The 20,929-nt window shown below is 45.0% G+C and overlaps 1 protein-coding gene across 6 annotated transcripts in view; it reads right to left on the reverse strand.

The window, feature by feature from the left end:
- Positions 1-20,929, reverse strand: part of PRKAG2 (protein kinase AMP-activated non-catalytic subunit gamma 2) — a 237,341-nt gene that overhangs the window by 113,701 nt on the left and 102,711 nt on the right. Inside the window, exon 1 of one of the 6 annotated variants that reach the window (XM_063324371.1) lies at positions 8,321-8,694. The exons of 4 other annotated variants lie outside the window; for them this stretch is intronic. Coding sequence is in view for 1 of the 2 variants with exons in the window: in XM_063324368.1 (XP_063180438.1) it covers positions 8,132-8,237 (106 nt within the window). In the remaining variant the exon portion in view is untranslated. Of the gene's footprint in view, positions 1-8,131; positions 8,291-8,320; positions 8,695-20,929 lie in introns of those variants that run through there. One more of the 6 variants, XM_063324368.1, reaches the window with a different exon arrangement.

Below are 20,929 nucleotides of genomic sequence, written 5' to 3' on the forward strand. Positions count from 1 at the left end.
TTCACCCTATTGGCAACGACAGCACATTTTTGTATCATTTTCCAGATGATATCCACCACAACCCCCAAGTCCTTCTCACTGAGAGTCAGTCATCAGTGCTAAGTGTGTACTGCTGCAGGGGCTCATCTCGCCCACCATCCACGTCACTAACGAACATCATCAGTCCCCATACTGATCCCTGGGTGTTGACCATCCCTAAGTTCAAGTATGTCCCTCAGGAAATGTCAACATTATTCCAGCCTCTCATCCATTCAACTCAGTCCTTCTCTCGAGGCGGCTGCTACAATCGTCACCTCTGAACAGCCACCCAACATTTGTTGCCACAAGAACGTCTCCATTGCAAACGCTTCATCTCATTCATGTCTCTGGTTGATTTTCCATCTCATTTCTCCCTCCTCTATATTTCTTACATTGATTTCTTGCCCTATTCTTATTTATTATCTCTAATTATACTGTGTACAAGCAGCGGAGATATCACAAATCATCTGTTCCTCTCCAGGAGCATCGCCTGCCAGGAAAGGCAGGACTGTCACAAGAATCCTGCGTATGCTGTCGTAATTCTTGAACTGACTGAAATAAAACCATGGGGCCAGATGGGCAGGATCTGTTAAACAATCCAGTGACTGTAGCTCCGAGCGTGTCAAAAGGGTCCTTGTTACCCCATGGAGAACACAGCACTGGGAAGCAGCTGTTTTCCAATGCCTGGAAAAATCTCTGAAGAAACAACAGGATGCTCTTAATTAATGTCAGCTAATCCTATCATCCCTCCTCCAGTTAAATCGCCCCAACTTTATCAAAGGAGGAGCAGAAAAAGGACAGGATGGGGAACTCTTTAGTGCAAGTGGGCGATGAGGTACTGGGCTCTGTCCTAAAGCCCAGTAAGGCTGCGTGACCTTTCCGGCATGGAGAATTCTAGCCTCTAAGCCAAGCCTGCCAGCCACACAGTGATATCTCAGAGAGCAGCCCTGCATCTCTCGAGACCTAAGCCTTCGCATTTCAGTACGGCCCTGTAATGACAATAAAATGGCTAAAACAATGTTGAGGTGTTAAAACCCCACCGCTCTGAGCACTTTTAAGTCCTTGAATTGCTTTTAGGTTGGACAAGAATAAAGGTGAAAGTAGAAAACAGCTGAATCCTGGTAATTCCTGGGATTTGCTGATCCAATAAACCTGACAAACAAACTGCCTTAACAACATCTTTGAAATTGCACCCTTGGGCAATTCACTGAAACTTTGAGCAAGGAGTCAATAGTCCAAAACATTGATTTCTAATTAAACAAAAGTACACACCTACCTAAATGCTACTGTCGAGTGGAATTTTAGGCTGTGAAAACAGTTCTGGGCTTGAAATTTGCTTTTAAAGCCTGGCAGCAGCATTTGTAATATAGATGCATGCAAATATAAATAAATTGCGGTCTAGCTTAGCACATTCAAATCAAGCAGAAAGTCAGACTAGGACAACAATTACTTACACAGACACTCTTCTGAATGTCAGAGCCCTTGAGAAGTACAAGTGAAAGGAGGAAGAAACCCTGGTGCAATAAGGCTGAGAGCGCAGTTGTGATCATACATGGAAATCAGTAATTCCAGTGATTTTTGGCACGTAGGTTGTAAGCCTCCAGCATACAGCATGAAGATACTCCAAGCTGCATTCTTTAAGCTGAGATGTCATATATGGAAGTCTTATCTACGTTATTTTCTTTTCACCTCAAAAATGAATCAGATGATAGTAATATATTATATCAGAAGGTAACTGAGATGGTTTTCCAGCTTTATTTACACATCAGAAGTGACCTGGTACCTGAAGGTAACAGAAGTGAAGGACGGAAAAAAGGAAATCCTGATAAATCCATACGCATTGTCTGCTTTCAGAAACAGGCAGTGTCTGCTTTTGCTGGCAGTCAGTGCCCAGCTTCTTCCTGCCTCAGTTTCTCCTTTTCTACCTCAATGAGCCCCTCCTCATATTTGCATTTCACAGCTCTGCCTAGAATCAATCCCAAGATTTGCTTTTGTTTTCTCTCTGTCTCTCAGGAATGCGTCCTACTGTTCCAAATGACACTATTTGAATAGCAGCAGAATTAAAGTAACCTTAAGATGGTGAAAAAATGAAGCGCCTATGATGCTGCTGGGCCTGGGGGATGAATACCTGCACCCAAACACCAGCAAGGACCGTAACCACATGGACTCCTCCCAGATGGGAGCTCTCCCTGCCCCAAACCTGTACAGTTTGTAAAATAGCGTTCCAAAAGGGAGACTGGCCCTGTTGGTCTCACCCACCACGTTGTTGACAACAGCACGTCAATGCTGAGTAATTCAGTCATTTATAGTAATACGGGTATTTTTAATCAAACTTTGCGAGGAGATGCATGGAGCTGCCTGGAGCAGGACCAGGAAGAAGCATCGGTGGGCAGATTCGTTTGCAGCACCGATCTGTAAATTTGTGCCTCAAGAGAACGCACTGTATTTTTATGTGTATAACCTGCCCTTCAGACAAAAATAACTTTCTTTGAAAAGCAATTATTTGGAGAATTTGCATTCTCGGACAACTCACCGCAAGAGCAAAGAGTCTACATCTTCTTTAAGCCCCCAGAGGGCTGCAGAGGAAGGATGCTGCTGGGCTCTGCACCAGCGAGGGAGCGAAGGAAGAGTCTGGGGCAAAACACTCTGCTCAATGTACCTCCATTTCAATTTCCACCACATCACTGGAGGTTTTCTGGGGTTTATTACTATCTGAATTTACCGGTACCTGCTTGAAAATACCTCGCCGATTTTATTGTTTCACCGTCACCATCCTTTTCCCCCCATTCAGAATGCTTCAAAGCTGTGTGCAAAGCTGGGATGTGCCAGAAAACAGCAGCAGGGAGCAGAGACTATAAGGAAGCAGAAAATAGCAAAATAAAGTCTCAAACATTTCATCAGGCTCATCACTGGTTTTCTTCTTCCTCACAACCACCCATAGAAATTTCACAGCTTTCAGGTCTCAGAGCTCTCTGTAGTACAAGATTAATCGGTACTGATCAGCCAGGGCTGCACATTTTCTAAAATCACTGTCAGCTCACCAGAGCATGAAAACCAGTAGAGAAAATCATTAACAAACCAAAGCGGTCTCAGTTTCTCATGCCCACTCTCTGATGCTGGTGGTTTTAAGCTGCTTTTCAGAAGCAACAGGATTTTAATCTTTCCGTTGGTTTATGGCAGCTGCTGGAATATGCAGCGACTTCCTCACTTTCATTTTTTTTCTCCAGAAATGTTCACCATGGTTTCTCCCCCACTGCCTCGTAACAGAAACATCCCACCAGAATGAAAAAAAATAAATAGCTCTGGTCCTCCCACAAGCAGCGTTACCCACTTTGGGGCGAAGCACCAGATGAGCTGCAGCTCCCCAGGCTTGAGGAGCAGGAGATCAAGTCCTGTCTCCTTTTGCAGCCACGGGTCCAGCAGAGGGCCATGAAGATGATCCGAGGGCTGGAGCACCTGTGCTATGAAGACAGGCTGAGAGAGTTGGGGTTGTTCAGCCTGGAGAAGAGAAGGCTGGAGACCTTACAGTCCCTTCCAGTACCTAAAGGGGGCTACAGGAAGGATGGGGAGGGACTCTTTATCAGGGACTGTAATGATAGGACGAGGGGTAACGCTTTTAAACTGAAGGAGGGGAGATTTAGATTAGATATTAGGAAGAAATTCTTTATTGTGAGGGTGGTGAGATACTGGAACAGGTTGCCCAGGGAAGTTGTCAATGCGCCGTACCTGGAAGTGTTCGAGGCCAGGCTGGACGGGGCTTTGAGCAGCCTGGTTTAGTGGGAGGTGTCCCTGCCCATGGCAGGGGGTTGGAAATAGATGATCTTTAAGGTCCCTTCCAACCCGAACCATTCTATGATTCTATGATTCTGTCCTCCCACACATTTTCTGTCCCTCCTTCTCAGTGCAACTATCCGCAACCCTGCTTGTGGTGATAAACAATGGTGTGAGCCAGGCTGAAGTATGCCCTGGATTTCCATTTGTACTTGGAGAGGTTGTGAACCACCTGCTCTTCGGTTTGGTGTAAGTCCCTGCCTGTGGACTGCTGTCTGAGCTGGTCACATCCCATGGCACTTTAACTCATCGTGGTGATTACTGATGGAGCCACCACATCTCTGCTATCGGGAAGGAAGAGTATCATTTCTCTGCTTGACACACAATCCACACTTACTCCCAGCTCCAGCGGTCTGGGAAGGATAATGGCAAGCTGTGGAAGAAGCCCTTTTCACTGAGAGGGGAAGACATTTCCCCTTGGGTTGATTATTTAAAGATACTCTAAAATACGGCACCTCCCAGATCTGCTCTAGCGCCTCAGCAGCCCTCCATCCCATGGCAGTTAGCAGGGACATGAGATAAAACACGTGCACTCAGTGCCACCAGTCTAGGTACAGCAAGTTACGGAACAACCCGGCGACAAGCCCTTGCCCTGTGCACGAGCACCGCCTGATTCACGTACATCGGGGGGCAAAGCATGTTTGCACGTGTATGAATTGGGGTCTGAGTCATTCAGCAGGTTTACTGCTAATGTAGTCCTAATTTGCAGCTAATTATAACAGCTGGTAGGTAAATTGTTCTCGAGAGTGTTATTGAAGGGGGACAGGTCAGGGGCTGAGGGGCAGCACTGAGGTTTGCTTGGAGCCCCTTGGACTCAGCTTGTTGGGGCTCCGCTTTGGCCACTGCTGATTAAAACCCACAGCAACAAATCCCAAGAGGGGCAGTGTGGGCAAGGAGAAGCTCCTGGGCATTTCCATGCGGCTAAAAGCCTCCAAAATGAGCGGTTCAAGGCTAAATGCTTGGGCACAAGGCAGTGCCGGGGGTCATGGAAGCCACGTGTGCTGCAGAGTGGCTCCTTCGCTGGGCGCTCATGGCTCGGGTGGCGAAGAAATGCTTTTAACTTTATACCTTCTGCATGTGTCATTCAATCCTTCACAGAATGGATGGTGTCCTTTAAAGGGCAGAGCAATTACCCTCGCTGGGGCCAAAATGTTGTCTCCTTCAGAAATGCCACAGAGGCTATCCGTTTACAAGACACCGGGCCGCAGCAGGACCCAGCAGGCAGAGAAGCTGCCAGCAGCCCTCATGGGCAAGCACCAACTGCAAGCAGAAGGAGGAAACTCCGCAGTGGTGATCCAGATATTGGAGAAATTTTGGATAATCCCAGTCCTCAACCCTGCCAAAATCACGTTGCATAAATCAGCGTCCCTGCTGTTTGGTGGATAGCTGAAGCTTTGGGGTCCCTCTGTTGGCTGCTCCTCTCCCGGAGCAAAGCTGCGGGCTCTCTGCCTCTGCCCCGCAGCCCTCCCTGCTCTCATTTGCTCCTGGTGCTTGTTCACACTTTTCTTCTTCCCCTCTCTGTGTGCTCTCTCCTTCTGTTTGGCCTTACTAAGGTCTCCTCTTGCTGTTCACTTGACATAAAAGGACTGTAAGGCTCCAAAACCAGGGAGCTACAGCTATGCCCATCCTTGGCAATGCCACTCTGCACTTCTCTACCAGGATGCGAACCTCTTCATCGGTGAAAGGAAGGATGGGGTTTAGCTCAACTAATACACAAAAGAAAGTACTTCTTGATAACTTTAGTTGCAGTAGCCTGATGGTATCTCCCCTGGAAAGATGAAAAGCTGCACTGGCCCAATCCTATTTACAAAAGCAAGAGGATTCTTCCTTAAAAAGACTTACAGAGATGGCCAAGAAAAAACAGAAATTCCAGATTCAACCAGTCCAGGTGACAGTGCACCCCTTTGCAAGGCATCAGGGGATTTTTTCCCCTCTTCTTTCCTTTTCCACCCCTTTCTGAATACAATCCAAGCACATTCAGCAATAGGGAGGTCACCATGGCAGCACAGCCACCCCGGGAGAAGGGGGTGGGAAAGCTCATGTTGGATTGTCCTCATTCATTTTTCACCCCTGATGACAGACAGCAACTAAAGAGGATGCACCAGTGCGTGACCAAACCTGATAAGCCACCAAGCCTGGTTGCTACCAACACTCCTGCACGCCACTAATACTGATCATAGAACCTGCTGAGCGCCGGCGGTTCCCTTGAGAGCTGCTCAGAAAGTGTTTAGTAAGGCGTAAGAGCTACAAGATACAGATTAAATCCAGCAAATAATGCAAAGCTTTTGTTTTGACATTTCCCTGCAAATGGTAAAGGCCATTTCGGGGGAGGGGGGGGAGCAGCAGCATTTGCAAGTGTTGACCTGTTTCCCAGAAGGAATCCAGACTCCACTGGGATGGCAGAGGCAATCCCCGGAGCACATCCGAGGAAGGTAGTAACACAGACACATCCTGTTTGCTTTTTCTCACTCTTGTGACTTGGTAGCTCTCTGTTGACGATGAAAATGCGATGCAGGGAGCTGAGCAGGCCACACTCTTACAAGAATGGCATCTGCAAAGTCTGTAGAGTAAATACTGGGCAGAAAACTCTGCTTAATGATCGCTGTGCGCCACCGGCGAGGGCTACAGAGGTGGATTAACGGGAATGAGAATAATATTTTTGGCATTTTATAACTCTGTCACAAACATTACGCTTCATATAGCCAGTAATCTTGGTGGAAGACAAATTATTTTCTCTGGGGAGGAAGGTTGGGATGGGGTTCAGAGTTAGGTGCCGAGGAAGACTTGCAACACTATGTGTGGTTCTTCCAGCAGCAAATCCTTCTGTTGGCTATTCCCATCTCTTTGATGAAACCTCAAGAAGAGAGTGCATTCGTGGTTCAAAGTGCCATTAATCACTCAATCAATAAATCACACGTGTTTCTGCCTAGGTGAGAATTTAGGGGTTTTAATTAGAAATTTGGAACAAATTTTCCCACTGGGCAATCTATAATATAAATTTTCCCCTCTTCTTGCATAAACTCTGTTACCGTCTTTGTGCATCTTGCTGACAGTGTGAAACTCCAAAGACCTGGGTCATATCTCATTCACATCACCTTGACCTTACACTACCACTCCAGCAGAAACCCTCAGATGGGTTTAGGGGAATGCAGAACAAGGCACAGTATCTTAGATTTAAAAACACTTAACTGTACAAAACAGGAAAAAAAGAAGAAGCATTTGCAAGAAAGACACCTTAAAAACAACACAACTGACCACTAAATAAATTGCAAAACCTTAAATAATAGAAAAACAAGCTTTCCAGGTAACCACCCACCCATCAATAGCAAGTCTCCATCACTCAATCTATCTGTATGTACCTCTCCGCACCATCCATATGGTTCAACACTACTCATACCTTCATCACTCTGCTGGATTTAACGCAGTGACTCCTGACTGATGGAGAGTAAAAAAGAGCCTAGCCCACCAGCTGTACGAGTCAGCCTCTCTAAACTGTGCCTTATCCGGCTGATTCAGTGTAAGACCACTTTCAAACCTCTTAGTCACAGGACAGAATCTCTCAGCAGCACTCGTGGTCTTCAGGGAACCACAGAGTTGTAAAACAGCTACCATTAGTCCATATAGGAAATGGATTAAACATTACATTTCTTCACTATTCTTGAGAAGTAAGTCCAGATCTTGTTGGAATAACCCTTGTCTCTTGGCCAGCTGATCCTTACATGATACACAGACTCTCTGACACACACAGCTCAGCAACTGGATGAGAGTTAACACTCACTGACCAGGAAAAGCTTTTGATTAACAGAGAAAGGTCCTTAATTGCAACTCAACCACAATTATAATGACAACTGCAGTATCAGAAAGATATATTTTTAAATGCATTACTTACCTGATCGATATGCAATTTTTCTCTACTTAAAATTCATCTTTCCATATACGATGTTAGCCCTAACTTAGCATTTAGTTACCATTCTTCAATTAAAGCAACATTAGTCAACAGTCCCTTTTGAATCTATTCGATAGCGTTTACTGTAAACCTTCCCGTAACAGCACCCTTTTCCTAAAGGTTATATCTGACGTGTGTTACAGGTGTCAGCTGATGTTCATCTCTGGTGCAAACCAACACAGAACACACAACACTCCACACAACAACTGCCCGGTTCAGTCAATGAAATTGGGAAGCACAACACTGTTACTCGATTATTCGTTATCCCCCACTCACTGCCCTCTCCCAAAGACCAGTGTCCCTCCTTTTTGGATGGGTAACACAGAAGGTCCCTACCGAACAGGCCACGAGGATCGGACTGGCGTCTCTCCGAGCTTTTGCACTGCTCCTTTCTCTTCTTGCTCCCTCTAAAGCTACCAAAACGCTTCATGAGCTGCAACATGCGCTCACGCGGCAGCAGCTGTCGGTCATGCCCAGGACTGAAGAAAAAAAGCAGCACGAGGGGCAAGGAAAGGTGTTGCTTACATCAACTGCCCAGGTGCAAGAAAATAAAGCTCCAGAAAGACCGTGTGGCTGCAAGTAAGTCCAGCTCGCTGGCAGTTCAGCTCTGAGGTGTTTGGTTGTGGTCTTCGTGAAGAGCAGCTCCACAGCAGGCTGCCAAACCTCGCACGCTGGGTGCTTCCAGTCTTAATTCCAGCATACAGTAACTTGCCTGCAAGTATCTGTGGACACGGAGAGAAGTTCAAAGTCTGCCCAGCTTGCAGCTGCAGAGCTCTTATCCGTCAGCCGTCAGAAGCCTCGGAGACCAAAGCAACGTTTCCCAGCGGATCAGCTCATGCGGAAAAAGGTCAGGAACCCCTGATAAGCTCCCTCGTTTAAAAAATACTAACTATGCAAAGGAGCCACAAGTCCTCTTGAAGGGAATCGTCATGTGCAGCTTGGCATGATGACTCTTTAAAAAGGCTGTAAAAGGAAACCACCCCTGGACAGACAATTCCTGGCAGCGAGTGTCCTGGGCACACTCGCACCGTGACATGACATCACCCAACTATTTTGATTCATGTGTGCTGGGTCTTCGCAGCGACAGCATAGTCCAGCTGCCTATCGACAAGCTCCGAAACGCCTGGCCCTCCGCGACTAATGACTAATGGATTAATGGCAACGAGCTTCTGCCAATTCATAAAAAGAAGGCTGATGCTTTCTGGAAACCCTAGCCGGGGCGATGGGCTGGACTTGCCCTAGCACGTGCCCTCCCCATGCTATGTATATCTATATGCTCTGCATAGATTGCTCCATTCAAATTTGCTGTCTGCAAAACAAAAGGCACCCGGGACAGCTGTTTGTAACACAATTGAAATCCACCTCGTGGTCTTTTCGATGAGACAAACATTCACAGGACTGTTGCTCATCCCGACCAGCCGGGGTGTATTATGTTAGGCTCTGAGTCTGTACATTTAGAGCTGTTTATTTTAGGATCTAGCGTGGGCTAGATCTTGAGCGGATGGAAAGGGGTGCAAGCACAAACCAAGGCATGGTCAAAGTATCGTAGTCAACCTTCCTGAGATTACAGTAAATGTTCTGTTAAATCAAAAGCTTTTTTTAAAGTCACAAAGCACCAGCCTTTTCTCTGGACACCACTGGAACCTGAGGCTCAGATCTTTCAAAAATCAAACCCTACATGAGTAACGAAAGTCTTATCTTTTTAATTCCTAGGAGGAATTAAAGGTCATATCACCTTTTTGCCCTCCAAAGAAGCATGTCTTTTTCTCTGTGCCCATGATTTCTCCTGGGACTTAATGTCATGAGAAAAGAAAAAAGTCATGAATACTGCAGAAAAGACATTTATCAACACAGATTTCTTGCAAGCTGTGGTCTCTGAGAAAGATTGCTGTCACCAGAGCATCAATGCAAGGATGTCCCAGGGCCTCCGGGACCCCGAATAAAGATGCAGAGATGACAGCAGGTTCCTCTGCCATCCTGAGCTACTACTATGGAGAACACGGAAGAAGACAATACAGAGGGCACCTTTGTTCTTCCACCCAGTGACCAAAATAATCAAATTATTAACAAGATATTTAATTACCTTCCAGACAGGGCTCTCACTGAGATCCAAGTGAGGAACAACAATGATTCATTTAAGGCTATTCCCAGCCTTTCCCCTCCTGACTTGTTCTCCTACTTTCTTTTATCCCCATCTTTGCGGCCCTGTTTCAGTTCTGCAAGTGAAGATTCCAGTGCTTTCCAACAAATAACAATCTTTGGCATAAAGCAGCCTGTCAGCACAGTGCTCGTAGAAAGCCCCTTCTCCAGCCCGTCCCTTGAGGCTCACTGTTCACGCAGCGCAGAGGAGAAGCAGATGGAGCAATAAGAAATGTTGAGCGATTGACAGGGGAAAGTGTCAGTGTTACTTAAACATTTGTTTTAACATAGTTGTAGGAAGTGTCAAGCTCTTCACACCCCATCTGGCCTTGTGTGACCACCACATCTACCTCTGCAAGCTTCATCTTCACTGTCCCTTCCCGTTATTCTGCCATGCTAATGCCACTGCAACTGAGACAGTAGCTGTAGTGGGACAAGCTGTGGCTCTCCCCATAAGCACGTGTCAGGAGCCAGCTCTCAACCTACTTCCATGAGACCCACAACCTTCACAGTCCTTCCCATTTGAAAAACAGCTCCCCAACAGCAAAACCAAATCTCACTTGCTGCAGTTTAAGCCTACTGCTTCTTATTCACCATGCACATGGAGAACAGATTGTTTCCTTCTGCCCCGGAGCAGCCCTTGACATATTTGAAGGCAGTTATCCAGTTCCCTTTCCAGTCTTTACTTGGCCAAAGACACAAGAATTGCTGCCTCCACCACCAATGCAATCTGGACCTCAGGTTTCCCCTCCTTAGAGAAGCATTCCTCATTCTTCAGTGGCCAACGGACTCCTGAGAATGACTTAATGTCATCGGAAAGCAAAAAATTTAAATCCCTTTTTAATGAGATAAAAATTGGTATTACTTCAGGACGGAAACAGCCCCCTTTTTGACAGAGGCCAAGGATAAATAATAGCAGATGACCTTTTCAAGCAGGGCCATTGCACCAGGAGGGCTCATTTCCCCTTATTAAGGAAAGCAGCAAGACCCTACTGTGTCTGCGCAGAGCTACCAGAAATCGAAACAACACTGTTTAAAAACTGACTTTCACAGTGATTTGTTAATAAAAGCACTAAGTGTTTTCAATATAATCATTTTGTCTCCCACAGCTAATGGTCTAACAGATACTAGCACATTTACACCTGATACTACATCTTCTTAATGATTCCAGTGGAAGGATCTTATAAAACTAATAATAAAAAGCTGAGCTTCAAAGAGCTCCTTCGGGGCCATCTATGTTCTGGAGATTGAAACACAAATCCCTTCCAAACAACCGTGAAATGGACTCTTGTCAGATTACTTTAAAGTCTCCCAAATTAGTTATAGCATATTATGTTTCTAGAGCTGCATAAGGATAACACCATCCCCTTCCAAAAGCTATATGCAGGCTTGCTCTGAGAGGTACCAAGCACTGGACAGCTTAATAAAATTATTTGGGAGGAAGAAGCAAACAAACACTTGTGCATGTGTGTGAAAAGCTTCCCTAGTCCCGCTGTATCTGCTGAGCTGGACGGACCTGAGCCATTTCATGGCCTTGGAGCAGCCTCTGCACTGACAATTCACCAACCTGCCTCCAGCCCCAGCACCCTCTTGCCCCAAGTCAGCTGTTCCTCTGACAGTTTTATTTTGATGGCCTAGCGTCAAGTCCAAAAAGGAGCCTAAAAAGGCTCTAGAGCCAAAAAAAAAAGAGACCCACATCTCCTGGAAATCTCCCTTACACCAATTCTTGCCTTTATCCCATCAGCTGTCTGTGTGCCCAGCCCACCCAGCAATGTCCTCCCCTGCTCATCCCAGCCCTCCATCCCCCTAAGTCACCTGTTGGGTTTTTTTAAAAGGAAGGCTGGAGCACACGAAGTAGAAAAGATAAACCTCCTTCTGCTATATTTTTCACTAATTCATAAGGCCATGTAAGGAGAAGAGTCTCGTGGCAGGAGTCATCTCCAATCCAACCCCAAAAAGCCCCATCTGTCGTCGGGCTCCCTCTTCTCGATGCTTCTTGCTTTTCAGTTCTCCACCTCTCAGGATAAAAGCACCTTTTGTACCTCCCGTCAGTGATTTAACAGGACTCTTCAGGCACAAATATAAGAAAAAATCTTCCTTTCTCTGGATGCGATGTGAAGATTTGTTCTACAAGGCAGAATTGGGGGTTGAGTGTTCAGATTTGGTCTCCAGATAGGAAATTTGGAAGATGCCATCACAGTGATCACAGGGTGTCTGACCCAGCTGTCAGAGTTTTGAAACACAAACTGATTCATCCATCTCACAGAGGTGTAAATTCTGTGCTGTGGTGAAAATACTTCAAATGCTGCCATTTTGAACCATTTCCTCACTTGCCTTTTTAATAGGAGATTTAACCTGATGTACAAATGAGCAGCAGAGTGTGGGGCAAGCAACAGTGACCAGTTAGTCCTATCTGGTTTTATTCTGGTGTGAAAATGGAGAAAACAAACACTTTCCTCCTTCAAATTTAAGAGCTTTTTTAGCACCAAACAGGAAGGCTAAAATGAATATGTATCCCCCTAGCGACAATTAACGCTTCAACTGGCTTCAGACTGCAAATCAGCAAAATCAAGTATTTCCTTTTCCTCATTGCTAAGAATTTGCTCGTTCAAAATTCCCTCTATATTTGCCATTACTCAAAGAAGTAAAGTTCAGATCCACCCTTAGAAGGGTCAAGCATGAATCACGTTTGCATTTCTGTATGGATCATGTTTCTCTGCCTTGTTCTCCCTAAAAATTTCCCTAAATTGGAATTTTTCTAAATTTCTCTTCTCGATTCTACAGACTGATGTTGGCAAAATTAAACATTTTCTATCATTGTCAGTGCTGCTGGGACATGTTTACAAGCCTCACAATACCAGACTGATCTTAACTGCAACTGTATTTCATATAAACAGCGAACTTGGAAAATATTTCGGAGTAACACGCAAATAAATATGTAAAAGTGGTCTTTGCTTTAAAAAGAAAACGCTCGAGACTACAAGTGATGCAATGCACAACAACAAAAAGCCCGTTTTGCCTGAGCACCATTTGCAGGCTGGTTGAGCAGAGCACGCAGCCTGCGTTTTCAAAGGGAAATACAAACTACCACTTTCTCCATCTGGTCCAAGTCCAGCTCACACCCCATAAAAGAATTGCAAGTTTATGACTCCAAGCTGGGCTGAATTACTTCCCATAATCATAACCAAGTGTTTCACTGCAATGAGTTTTTGTCTTTATCCCCCTTTTTTATACTGCTTCATGCTGCTTTCACTGTGCATTAAGAAAGATTTCAATCTCTGAAGCTGTCAGGCTTACACTAAATTGGTTTTGAAAAATCTGAAAGTTTAATTTTACATCTTTTTAGCATTCCCAAAGGTGCGCACTAGATTCCCCAGAACTCTTGGTAAATTACTTATAAATTACATCCTGGCGTCTTTGTGATGTTTTTCTATCCTACCTTTCCAGAGCTTATAATATGAACCAGCAGGAACAGGAGTAACGGCGATGGCAGTGTTGGCATATTGGTGATTTCTGGTAAGAAAAACACTATCCTTCAGGCTCAGAGCACCTACCCCAAAAGACTGATAAACTGGGACTGATGACTATGATCCTATCCAAATGATAATTTTATCATTTCCCCACATCCTCCTAATAAACTGTGGTGCATATGTTTCCAGCACTCACTTCTTTAGCAATTTCAGTTCATAATGTGAAAAATGGAGCCCTTCTTACGTATGCCGCAATCTGGCTGTGCTCAAAACAGCAAAACGGTATTTGATCCAGCAAGTACAGGATGTCTGGTGTGACAACACAACTCCTAAAATTTAATAAGTTCTCAGTTAAGGAAAACATCTCAGCCGTAACTTTTACAAAAAAATAGTAAAGGCAATAAAGTTCCTCCTAGAAATACTTCCAAGTATTTTTCCACTTGTGCTTTTCTCATCTCTTCTGCCTTCTCTTTCTTCTTGCTTCTATCAAGTCTTTTAACCGTATCCATCCACAAAACCTTGAGAAGGAGACAGGATTCACTGGAACATGACATATCTCTTTTCCATCCTCTTCTTGTTCTTTCTTTCCCTCTTCCTCACTTCTCATGCAGGATTGGAAGAGATTCAGTGATGTTAAAATTGTGATGGGCATTGTAGGGCTGAACAAAATATGCCCTTCAGTTTAAATTAAAGAAAAAAGTCTTTCAACCAGCACTGAATGGGTTGCAAACTGAATGACAGCAAATGAATGAAGCCCGAAATTACTCCAAGAAAGTGATACATTAGGGACGGCCAGTACCTGAAGAGCGAAATTCATATAATTGCCCCATAGTGAACACCCCAAAATACAAGAGACTAAGAATCAGAGCACCATGGCTCCACAGAAACATAGTCTTCCATTGATTCTGCCTTAGCAGATTTATTTGGAGAGATGATGAAAACTCACTGAATTAGCAACGGTTTGCACCAATCCTCAGCTGTCCTCAGATGTCAGCCCTACACAAACCCAGCCAGCATCCCTTTGTTGCACAGCCACAGCCACCACATTTGCAATTCAGAAGCTAGTAAGAGCATTAGCAGTAAACCAGCTTCACACGCATTTACTGCAGTTTTAACATTCACACTGGCACAGTTATCATAAAATACAACCCTAGTGACCAACGTGCACATTGGAAGCAATGCCCTCATCCTAGATGGGATGATGAGATTTCAAAGTCATTTCAGGTTCTGTATCCCACTGCTGCCCACAACGAGCAGATGCATCTGACAGCTAAAGCCAAGAAATTTGCTTACACACAAAATAAGACGACAAAGAGACTCTTCTCCTGACTCAGTATTATTATTATCTGCTACTTTTGGTTGAAAATAATCTTAAGTGTTCCTTAGCAATAAAAAATGCCAACAGTGCAATTTTGGGGTTGACGGTCATCCCACAAATGACCTACTCTTATGCACCAGTGGATATAATAAAGACATATATGCTATATATATTATAAATAGAAAATTAGAGACAGTGGTCAGCAGCATCCTATTAGACATGTGAGCCAATGCAGAAATGCTGGCAGAAGATAAAATTGAACCACACTTTGAAAAGCTAAATGCTTAGCTAACGGTGAAGAAGCTTTTCTCATTCCTGGCTCCAGCAACTTCACTGACGAAGTTCTTCAGTGATGAAAGAGGGACCTCATTTGGTTCAACTGCAACTTCCAGAAGAATGAAACATTCCCTGTGAACTCTAACCCAAGTCTCCCAAAGCTCAAGGATGAAGGAGTTTGCCTACATGTGCTTCTGCTGCTCTTAGCTGCTGTGATGGTGCAGGAGAACGTGAGGCCTATGTTCAGGTTACCTATAGGGGTATCTAATGCAGGCGTTTACACAGAATGGACATGTTCCATGAACTATTGCAAATGTTTTGTTGACAGGGAAAGCAGCGTCTTGTAGCATTAGACCAGCGGTGAGCCGAATTGCTCATTGAACTCAAACTCAAAGCTCACAAAATCCCGATGCCTAGCCGGCGTATCTATAGGAAGGGCTTTAACTCCTTATTGTACAGCCACTGACAGTACGTTTACACGAATGACTAAGGACATCGCAGAGGACTGGATCCCAATCTGATGAACTAAACACAGGCGTAATGCCAAGGGGGAAAATTCCTAAAGGATCACCCAACACGGCATTGTCATTACAAGTGGGATTGCTCCAGCAAGGGGATGGCAATAGAAAGGGAGGAATCCACCCCGCGCAGACAGGGACTGCACTGAAATCCAGCCCGCTGCACAACCTCTTTGCATTGCGGCCAGCTCTCTCAGGCTACTTGTTAAAGCCACCCCCAGCAAATGCACTAGACCTTCATCTGCTGGTTAAGAAAAAATGCAAGGGATTAAAAAAAATAAATGCACAACCCCCCCCCCCCCAAGATCTATCTTCATTTTCTACCCTTACTTTGCCTATGAATTAATAATTCTGAAGCATCATTAGTTGTAAGCAAAGGAATAAACCCAAGTACATTGCATACTTTAATGTCATAATAATCAAACATCTAGCAAACCAGCTCTGTTAACTTCCCAAGATAAACACCTCGGGAACCACCAGCCGCTAGATCTCATATAGCACCTTTTCATCTTCAGCAGAAGGGAAGTAAATACCATGGTTTGTAGCTTTCTTGCACAGGGAGAAGTGCGTCAGGCTGGCACGAGCCCAGTGAGGAACAGAACGAGATGGAAATCTGTTGGATTCCACGGCTCCACTCCTTCCTTTGCAAGAACATGACATATTGTTCACACTGTGTTAAACCACTGTGTGCGTGAGGTGGCTGTCTCACATGCCCCAGCTCCAAAGAGATTACCAGAATTAGTCACCCAGATTACGGAAGATCTGCCAGAGCAGACGAGAGTATAGAGGAGGAAACATTCGTTATCACATACATGAAGTCTGGAAGAGAAATCATTCAAAACCTCTCTGTTTTCTCTTTCCAGGTTGGTTTTTTGGGTTGTTGTTTTGGGGGATTTTTTTTTTTGAGATTTTTGCACCCAGATCAAACATGGCAATGTTGTTAGCAAAAGAAACTTTACTGACTTTTTAAGAGAGATGAAAGCACAGTGAGAAAGACAGACCCTGCAGCTTACTGAGATGGTGACAGAGGTACCTTAGCAATCTGCCAGGGTACAGACGGGACAAAGACGGAGACAGTGGACATGTAGGGGAAAACTGGAATTGTTTTAATATCTGCAATGAGCTAGAAGCCACCCAAGCCCAAATATTTCCCATTTCTTGATGATTCCACCAATTCATGTAACTGGCAGACAGCTAACTTAGAAAAAAGCATCCGACACATCCATGGCATCCAGCTGGGAAGCTGCTGCGACTGCAGGAGCCACAAGCCTATGATGGGAGTGAATCAAGGGACTGTGTGGGACGGCTTGAGTGATAAAAACTTCCCTGTTCATTCACTGCGCAAGTGAAAACACTAAACACTGTAAAGTTCAGAGCTGTTATATTTAGGATTGTGTGAAAAATCACAGTGGGTTGGTTGGGACCGATGCAGACACGAACCCAAGAAAGCTTTTTGAGTCTTTATGCCTAGATGACAGAAGAGCTGGAAACCTGGGAGCTCCAAGGCAGTAAGAGAATATTCCTGGAAAAGCCAACCCTGCCAGCCTGCCCACACAATACCTGGCAGTAGAAAAAATACTCTGAAACCTTTTCACAACAGCTAATGACAGAGGAAGAGACTGAAGAGGCTGTCAACCGTGTGCTTGGGGGGACGGCCTGAAAGCCAGAGACGGAGTGGGGAAGAGGCACCTCACGGTAACTCCTTGCACAACACCTCCTTGGTTATTTAGGTTTTAGGATACCCTTGTGAATCAGAAGGCAAGTGCCAATGATCAGGCACATCCCAGCTTGACACAGTTCTCAGGCTGACACTTAATTTGCAGCCAGCATCTTTCCCCGTTCACTTCATCAAAACACATCAAGCCTCAAATTGAGGAGAGACTTCTGGAACCAGGAAATCTCTTTTAGTGGTGATTTAGCTTAGCAATGCATCGGGCCAATCACGCTACTATTTGTATCTTGTAAAGTCATTCGAAAATGATCTAAACTAATACCAAGGCTGAGCAGAACTTGTTGAACAAGATTCCCAAATCTTGTCAAAGGTCGGCACCTTGTAGTGGCTTCAGTGCTTACCCTAGAACACACTCTGCCAAGTAGCTCTAACATCATGAATCAGTTTAAATTCCACATCAAGAATCAAAGCAGAGACTCAGCGTTATGTTTACAGAGCTCTGGATATATCCAACAGCACAAAGCCCAACTCTTGAATTTCTTGGTCTGCCCCAAAAGCATCCTGCACCCTTAGTCCTTCATTTTCAGGGGCACATTCCTAACACAGTCCTGTGAGCTTTCCATAATGCAGCCTGTTGCAATTCTGGCTCTCAGAGTCAAGGTTGCCTGAAACAGCCTGTAGAAACCCATCAGTGGTACCGACTGAATACTTTTGTTATTATTACATAGTACATATTTGTGGAAAAAAAATCCTCCGTCATCACCTTGGCAGCTAGCAATAAGGCCTGGCAAGTCTGACAGTCATCTTATTTGCAAGTGCGTCACTGCAGCAAAAAATATTAAAACATCTGTGCTAATAGACATGAACAGAAACTACTGCTCCAAACTACGTATTGCTGAAAACCAGGTAGGTTGTTTCTAGCCATAGTAAAATACTGATAGGGCAGAGGAGGGGCTGAGTAAGGAGTTCAGAGACTTCGCTTTTATTCTCAGCTCTGCTGCTGGGCCACTGCACAACCAGGGATAACTCCCATCGTCTCTGCAAGAGCTTCACATGAAATGCCATCTTCAGATGCCGTGCATTACTGCACTGCAAGAGTCTCATGCTTAGACCAATCCCTTTTCTGCCCCTATTAACCAGAAAGATAACTAAAAATCTTAAACAAAGACCTACAGCAGATGAAGTAAATACTTAACAGTGACCACAGGTTTCTCGCTTTCCTTCCTGTTTATTTGCTGCCTACATCCATTACAAGACAATGCGTTCAAAGGCAAATGGCAAAATCCCCGTGCCTTCAGGAATTGCTCGGAGTGGGGCAATGCAAACGCAGGGCAGAGAGCATCAACCCCCAGCCCCAGAGACCAAACTCCCACCAGCCTCAGTAGCAAAAATCGGGCTCATCACCAGCAAAACTGAGCTTCTCAAGAACTCTTTATATCAATTTCCAAGTTTTTTTTTTCCCTGCACATGTTAAAAGACATAACACAAGCTCCTGTGTCAAGCACAGCACTAACAAGGAAGGTCCTGCTGGTCTTTATTTTGAGTCACAGCCCTCAGCATCGCCAGCCTGAATCAGGTCGTTCACATTCCCCCTGCACCCTTCAGCCCTCCCTATTTACAGTCACCTGCTACAAAATCCACATTCTTAAACTACAGTAATTAAAAGAACTTCACCAAAACCTGGAGCAGATCCGCTCAGAGTCACACACGGAGCTCTGGGGGAGCCGGGAGCAGAGGGGGATGCTCCTGCCCCAGCCTTTACCCTCCCTGCCCGCACAAACATGCCACATCACAGCCCACACAAATCGGGCGTGGGAGGGATGGAGTGAGGCACCAGCAGAGTCTGAAAGACTTTCTGCAGCTTAGCAGCTCCCCTTGCACCTCCCGCTAATATGCTTAGCTACTTAGCGAGCAGCGAGCTAAACATCTTCATGTTTAGCAACAAGTTTTACTGGGGTTTTGCGTTACTTGACCTTAATGAAATGATCGGGAAGCTCTGTATGTCTTACCAACCTTTTCTTGGTTGCCATCACAAGGTGCTTCCCAAGGTGAACAATGGTTTGGTTTTTACTCCAAAAGCACAAAACGTGCAGCCGTGCCTGGGGAGTGCGCAGTGCTCCCTGCGTTGGTCCACGGCGAACAACGAGGCTGGCTCCTCAACACAGTTTTAATTTCTCAGCTCCAAGAAAAGGTTCAGCTTTAACACTTCCAGAGAGAAAATACTTGCATTTCGGTAAGTGGACACAGCGAACTGGTGTCCTTTCTTTACCTACCGTGCAGCATGGTCCCCAGAGCCTGGTGGCACTGAGCCCATCGGGCTGTATGTGTTCTGCCCCCATCTATCCCACCTTACCCCTGTAAGATGGGGTGCATCTTTGCACCCCTTGCAAATGCAAGAGCTTTTCCCCTTCACATATTAACATTAGTAGCATACTAATGAACTTCCTAGCCTCATTTACCCACTTGGCTTTTGCATCATGCAAAGGGAACTAGGAAAGAAGAGGTGGAGGCTTTCTTAGCACAGCAAAGGGCTCCTCTAATCCTGCAACCCATAGTGCAGTGGCAGAAGTTGCCTACAAATGGCTTAATCAAACGTGATGCATTCCCTAATGCACAGTAAGTAACTGTGTCCAAAGGAGAGGATAAGAAAATTTGGGGGGAACGAAGTGCCAGGTTTAGAGAGAAACAAGGAACCACACACCCTCCCAGCCGTGAACTCATCAAAGGTTTTCTCCCTTGGAATTTTTGCAAGACGTGCATGTGCCCCGTGTTGCTGAGCCTTGCATCTGCTGGACGGATGAGAAATTAATTTCTAAGAAAGAACTTCAGTGATGTCAGGCATTTTCTTTTTTTAATGTGACCATAAAGTGGCAAAAGCTGTCAGCAGCGCTGGCAGTAGCTTAGCAAAAAATGTTGACGTTGCCTGGATACTGAGTCCCGCTCCAGTCTAGGATTTGCCTGCGTGTCTGCATTTGACAGCGGTAACTCCTTGGGATTTTAGTTTTTCTTTAATATTCTGAGAGCCGTGCAAATATCTCTCCTTATTCAGATCCCTCCTCCTCTCTCCTCCCCCACTTTTTGGCTTTGTAAAATGCAAACTAATTCCTCAACCATAGTAAAGCCATAAATAAGAAGCCGTAAAAATATTTTTGTAGCCTTCTTTTTCCAAGGTTAATCTTTTCAGTTATATAAGCACTTTATAAAATAGCATGGGGAAAGTATATGAGAATCTGTTTATGTGATTAAGACTTGGCTCCTTCTTTACTGTGGCCCGTGACAGTATTTTATGCTTTTCATTTGCCCCTGCTGAGGTTTGCTCAGCCATCTCTCCGTGACCTCCAAAGCAGAAAGCAGCAAGATTTAACATTGCTTTCATGGGATGCTTACAGTAAATCATTCCTGGTAGGTGTCCACGGAATCTTGGGAAAAAAAAGAGCATTATTAAGTACCTGCTAATTTTTCATTCCAGTGGGTGGATTCCAGCTTTTCACTGATGGCAAAAATGCAGCTACTCTGAAGGGAAGCGAATTTTCCCCGGTCTTTCCTCTTATTGCTGTCGTGCTCCCAGTCTGACTTGTGCCTCAGTGTTTGAAGAAACAGTTCTGGCTGCCAGTTAGTGAAGGGCTGTAGTGTTTTATTATCTTTTATGGTAAAGAATTTGGAAGGACTTGAGAGAGAGCTTCGGGCAGAAACAGAAACAGGACCAAAGTGAATATACAAAATACAGCACAAAACTCCTCT

Source organism: Chroicocephalus ridibundus, chromosome 2 (genome assembly GCF_963924245.1).
Source record: "Chroicocephalus ridibundus chromosome 2, bChrRid1.1, whole genome shotgun sequence".
Taxonomy (NCBI): Eukaryota; Metazoa; Chordata; class Aves; order Charadriiformes; family Laridae; genus Chroicocephalus; species Chroicocephalus ridibundus.